The sequence below is a fragment of the Nanorana parkeri genome, unplaced genomic scaffold (assembly GCF_000935625.1).
Source record: "Nanorana parkeri isolate BGI_ZX_2015 unplaced genomic scaffold, ASM93562v1 scaffold1135, whole genome shotgun sequence".
Taxonomy (NCBI): Eukaryota; Metazoa; Chordata; class Amphibia; order Anura; family Dicroglossidae; genus Nanorana; species Nanorana parkeri.
In genome coordinates, this window is record NW_017307403.1 from 1,782 (window position 1) to 7,975 (window position 6,194).

The following is a 6,194-nucleotide window of genomic DNA, read 5'->3' on the forward strand; positions in this document are numbered from 1 at the left end:
GAAGTGAGGCAATCAGCCGCGACGGAAGCGAGGAAATCACCTGCGACCGAAAGTGACGACATGCGCCCCAAGTCGAGGCTTGAAACACACCGGAAGTGCCTCTCAGTCCACTGCCCGCCCAATTCACCGCTCCAGCATGCCGGACACCGCTACGGAACCCCACTACCAGCTCCCCTACATCAAGCAGGGGAAAGCAAGACAGGGCCACCGGCCTGGGGGCCTCAGGAGTGGATCCTTTAAGGGAAGAAAGGAACCAGATCCTGGCCTGTTCAAACAACATAGGGAAAAACACCCCTCCGCTCTACAGCAAGGCCAGAAGGGAGGGAAAACACCTTCAACAGCAGAGCCGCACAGAGGGGGATCCGTGACCTCAAGGCCAACCGGTCAGGAAGAAAAAGAACAAACGTGACGTGGTCCTGGACGGTAGGAAACACAATCTAAAACTGAGGTACAAGGGGAAGGGGAGGGGCTTTTAACTGTTTAACTAATTGCGTTTCCTGTAGAAGGTGGAACCAATCATCTCTCAGGTTGCTGTCCTGGAAGATGATTAGGGAAAAGACACATATGTACACAAGAATAGCTGCTTTGATATATAACAATGAGCAAAGCCCTCTTATTAATACACTTAATAATATTATCTTCCATATTGCACACATTTTATTAGTCATGTTTATAAGGAATAGACTATATTTGAGAAAAAATAGGATTTTGGTACTCACCGTAAAATCCTTTTCTCTCCGTTCATTGAAGGACACAGGAGTTGATGGTTCGAAGACACTAAAATGTCTGTCTTAATTGTATATTTGTTTATCTTTTTTTTTTTTTGTCGAAAACGAATACATTTATTTGAAAGAAAAGACTATGCAGAATTGTGAACTGAACCGCAATACTCTGTTTAATAGTCCAAATACATCATCATTTAATGTAGGGCTCAGGGCACTGTATAGAAATTTCCAACACAGTTCGTAAGTTCATACACACATCCCATTTATCAGGGTTTACCAAGAGAGAACATGTATCAGGACTGTGATGGACTAAAATTGGAAACCATTTGGTTCAGTGTGCCAAAAAGCACAACAATTGTGTAAGGAGCAAAAGAGCATACAGCAGCCACTGGTTCCATTTTGAAAACTCTTTCTAAAGTATTAACAGGAGTAATGGAAGATTAAAATCTATACAATTCACATATGACAAGAATCATATCTTTAAAAGAAAGTGCTACCTGTGGAGCAAATTCAAAAAACCCATTCAGCAACAATGCTGAACTGATATGATGTGTCAAAAGCTGACAAAAATATATTAAAATGTCCTACTAGTCATTGTCCCTCTCGCTCCTTGCAGTCAGCAGAGTCAGAACAGAACAGAACACACCCCGACAAGTGATGGAGCAGAGATCTTTAAAACCATTGCTGAATCCGATTACCACTCACGAATTGCGATTTAAAAAATAAAATAATTTTAATTAACTTAAAAGGAGAACTATGGGGCAAATTTTTTTGCTCATAGTACTCAAGGTCATGGGAGGACATATACTGTATCCTCCGGTGACGAAAACCTCAGTTTATATGTGCAGAGCGTCGCAGCCACGACGGATCCCGACAATGCTGTCGAGATCCACCCAGCTGGCTGATTGACAGCTGGCTCGGCCTCCCTAGAGGCAGATCCCACTGTGCACACCCCTGTCCGTTCCTCCAGTCAGCGCTGAAGAAAACAGAGAGGGGAGGGGGGAATCCCTGTGGGGAACGGAGATTATCAGATGGAGAGGATCAATAGAGCCGTCTTGTGACAGCTTCTTTGTCACAGGTCGGCTTGAATTATGGGGATGAGTGTTTTTCACTCACCCCATAATTCTCCTTTAATAAAGAAAGCAGTAGAATCACAAGTGTTTTGCTTCTTACTCTGAAGTGGATTCCCAGAAGAAGGGCTTGTTCATGGCAATGGACTTCAACTCCTGCAATGTGTCCGTTAAAGTGGCACTGAACAGTAGGGTTTGTCGCTGAGCTGGAACAGCGCTAAGAATGACTTGCAGGTCCTGAGTGAAGTCTGTACAACCCTGTTCCAGCAGACGGTCTGCTTCATCTAGAACCTGAAATATACACATACATCAAGTTAAAAAAAAAATATATATAAAAAAGATGGGGAATATATACCTATACCAAGTACAGTAATAACAAACATATTCCAGAAAAGCAAGTATACACTTTACTACAATAACATTTATATTAACATGATTAATCATTACCCTATACATATCATAAGCTATCAAATTCTTACCAAGAATCTAATCTTCTTAATGCTGAATGTGTTGGAACTCCGAATATGGTCAGCCAGGCGACCCGGTGTAGCTATGACGACATGTGGCTTTCTGGCCAGCTCCAGGGCTTGGGCAACCATATCTAAGGAAAATAAGACATAATCACACCTTGGAAACTACTACTACATAACTTATACAAATGTTTACTTTTTAATGACTCATTAAAAGTATTTAACTAAGAGAATAAAATACTAACTTAGCTTTTAACTTGCAGTGTTCCCTAAAGTCTAATTGAACTTTAAAGTGAACAGGTTAAACACCAATGGGACATTCAGTTTAAATTGGCTAAACACATTCCAGGTGATAAAATACCATTGGAATACATTGGACGCAGTTTTGCTCCGGTCTGTAACTGCTCTGCACCTGCTCCGCGCTTGGTGTGAACAAGGCCTTATTCTTTGTGTAAAAGCAGTGGTCCCTCTGAGGCTTGACATGCCTCCTGCTTAGCCAAAGCTCTCCAATCAGCAGGAATCAAGAGTCTTCCCGATTTTAAGATATATAGCTATGATGCAGAAGGGGAGCATCTTTGGCCTTTACAAAGTGACCACTGCTTTTGGCAAAAGGAGCAGTGATACTTTGCAGCATGCTGGCATGGGACAAACTTCTCTACTGTAGGTGCTTTCTATAGAAAAAACTAACTAAGTCTTTGAAAACCTTTTGGTTTTTAGCTCCAGTTCACATTGCAGCATACAGATCCAGAGCAGGTAAAAAAAAAACTGCAGCCGGCCCTATTTTACTTGCTCTGGAACGCATTGAAACGCATGCAAACGCCTGGGACACACTGTAAAGCTCATTATAAGCTAAAAAAATTTTTTTAACCAAAAACGCGGCACAAGCCACTGCACTGCGTGTGCAGAAACTCATGCAGATCTGCTCTGCATTTGGTGTGAACAAGGCCTTAGGGTCCTTCTCTATAGCTTGCTGACAAGGGGCAGACTTTTCTACTTAAGCTGTGGCTGCTTCCTAAAGAAAAAAAACTGTAGAATACTTTTTGTTTTGCTGCATCAACGCTCCATCAACGCTATGAGCGTGTTGATCGAAAAATTCCCACCATTTCTTTTGTATTCTGACAGTGGTCACCGGCCGCTGTCGGAATACCTAAACAGAGCCGGCAGCTCTTTGGCTGCCGGTTCGGTTTGTGCAAAGATTTTCTGACCGGCTCCTTTAATCAGCTGATTGAGGGATGCCAGCCAAAAGGGTGCCAACAGCGGCACTCACTGTGCGTATTTGAGCCGGTTCATCAAGAACTGGCCGAAATTCGCACAGTGTATGGGCAGCTTTAATGGTTACAAGATCTGGCATAGAACTTGTCCACTCAAAAGGAGGAGCAAAACAGAGGGGGTTGTACTTCACATACCACAATATACAGCAATATGTACATGGACGAACATGTTATTGAATTTTAACTATGTTTTACACACCCATTCCTCCAACAACGATGCAGTCCTTCAAACCTAGTGGCTTGCCTAGAATTCGAAACTGTTCTGCAATCTGATAAGCCAATTCTCTGTAAATAAATAAAATATGTATTTTATATACATATACCAAATAACACCATCTCATTGTTTTAAGAGGAATCAAACCAATCACATTAGCTCCTGACTCAAGAGAGAAATACTGCCGTTGCCAATGCTGAACACCTTTGGAAAATGCAAATGGCCTGGAAGCTATTTTGGCCACTGGTCTAAAGGTGCCCATACACTGTACGATTATCGTACGGGAATCGCGGGAAATCCTGCCATCGTACGATAATTGCAAAGTGTATGGAAGGTGTGCGATCGTTTCTACTGTACGGTCGCACGTCTTCCGTCGAACAAGCAGGCTTGAAAACTCGCCAATAATCGACGGGTTAGTGGCCTGCTTGTCGACAACTGCCAAACGGGCCGGTGTGCGCACGCGCACACTGCCAGTTTGCAGTCATCGGAAGCCCTCCCTTCATTGCAGTCGTCGCAAGCCCGCACGCCCCTCAAGGGGGCGGGCTTGCGATGATCGCAAGTACGATCTGCCTGTCCAAGATAGGCAGATCGTACGAGCTTTTAATTAGCTTACAACCATCGCAAGACAAAAGTCTTGCGATGGTTGTAAGGTGTATGGGCACCTTAAGAAAGAAAAAAAACTTTGAGACATCAACCTGGAACTAGTATGCAGCTAGGCAAAGTCAGGCATTTTTATCAGCATTACTGGTCAGTGCATTTACATACTGAAGCCAGTGGGTCAGCATGAGAGCCAAGCAACTAATCTAATGCAAAAAAGCTGATAGACCAACTTGCAGAAGCAATGCCAGGCATTCACAAAGGCACAGCTATGTGCAAGAAGATATTAAAAAAAGTGTAATTTTAGATTGGGGAATAGCAGCAGTGCTTGCAATAATGTGCAAGTATGCACAGTCTCAGCTCTTGCAGGCACCATGTTTGGGTGGAATACTATGTTATGGGAACATTCAGCTTAGCTGAATGATCGTGCTTAGACAATGGAGAAGGGAGTGGAAGAGAATGCAATTGGGAACATAATGCTGGTAAGAAATTATCAAAAAAGAGGGACAAAAGCAATCGAGACAGGCTAGCTATCCCATCCAATCAAACATTTGTCCTGAAATAGGCTGGGCAGTAGTCATGCACAGGAAAGTCTGACATGTTATCAGAAAGAGGCAGATCAGGTGACTGTTGTTCCATGTCTATGGGTAAATTGATATGCAATGTTGGCAAACAGAGTATGCCCATCTTTAGTGGTCACATTATGCACATACAGCTAGTTCCTATCTAAAGTCTGTAGAGGGAAAAAAAAAAATATACATAACGTATTTCAACAGAGATTTTGAAAAAAAGTTTGGCTAGTGAGAAGCATGTTCCTATACTGTCCCAAAACAGTACCAGATTAAATTCCAGCTAGAACATCTTGAAGTATGGACAAAGGTGTTTTTTTTTTGAAGACTGTAAATACATAAACGTGCAAAGAAAAGTCCCCATAAATCATATTTTGTACAGTGGGGTTTAGAATATTAGATGTTAAATGATTCGTACTAACCGGGTAGGTGTGAGTACAAGGCAAAATATTCCAAAAGGATCTTCAGAGAGTTTCTGCAGTATAGGCAACACAAAAGCAGCAGTCTTACCACTGCCAGTTTTGGCGCAACCCATGCAGTCTCGACCTAAGAGAATATAAAGAAGATGTAAAAAGTTAAATCAATTTTTAAAATGTTTTAATGGACTGCTGGCTTAAATATAAGATTGTATACATTATGTGTGTATGGGGGGGGGAAAAAGCAGCAGTCTTACCACTGCCAGTTTTGGCGCAACCCATGCAGTCTCGACCTAAGAGAATATAAAGAAGATGTAAAAAGTTAAATCAATTTTTAAAATGTTTTAATGGACTGCTGGCTTAAATATAAGATTGTATACATAATGTGTGTATGGGGGAATTGTGGGGGGTTGCAAATTACTACTACTCCCAAATAATTCCCTTAGACCCCTTAAAAAGTGAAATAAAAGCCCTGGACCTCCGATGTTTATCCTATTGGATTGTTGTGTCAAAATGCAGGATTGTGAATGGAAGTGCAACGCTCCATTAAATAGTCCAGATACATCTTTAACCACTTGAAGACCAGGTATTTGCACCCCCTTCCCATCCAGGCCATTTTTCAGTATTCAGCGCTGCGGTACTTTGACTGAAATTCATTCCGTTATGCAGCGCTGTACTGAAATTAATTTTATACCATTTTTTGGGGACAGATAGAGCTTTCTTCTGGTGGTATTTAATCACCACTGGGGGTTTTATTTTTTTACTATATAAAGAAAACATTTAGAACATGAACAGTGACTAAAGCTGTCCCACTAACAATTTTTGTAGTGACTCCTTAAACAAAAGTTAAAAAAAAAAAAAA

At 41.8% G+C, this 6,194-nt stretch overlaps 1 protein-coding gene across 1 annotated transcript in view; it reads right to left on the reverse strand.

Annotated features, from left to right (window-relative positions):
* Nucleotides 1-1,894: 1,894 nt before the first annotated feature.
* The window catches only part of LOC108796586 (probable ATP-dependent RNA helicase DDX49), a 12,094-nt gene continuing 7,794 nt past the window's right edge, over nucleotides 1,895-6,194 (reverse strand). The window contains exons 2-5 of the mRNA XM_018568082.1: nucleotides 5,339-5,462; nucleotides 3,736-3,821; nucleotides 2,275-2,396; nucleotides 1,895-2,086 (exon numbers count right to left, since the gene is read on the reverse strand). Coding sequence (XP_018423584.1) covers nucleotides 1,895-2,086; nucleotides 2,275-2,396; nucleotides 3,736-3,821; nucleotides 5,339-5,462 — 524 coding nt within the window. The remainder of the gene's footprint in view (nucleotides 2,087-2,274; nucleotides 2,397-3,735; nucleotides 3,822-5,338; nucleotides 5,463-6,194) is intronic.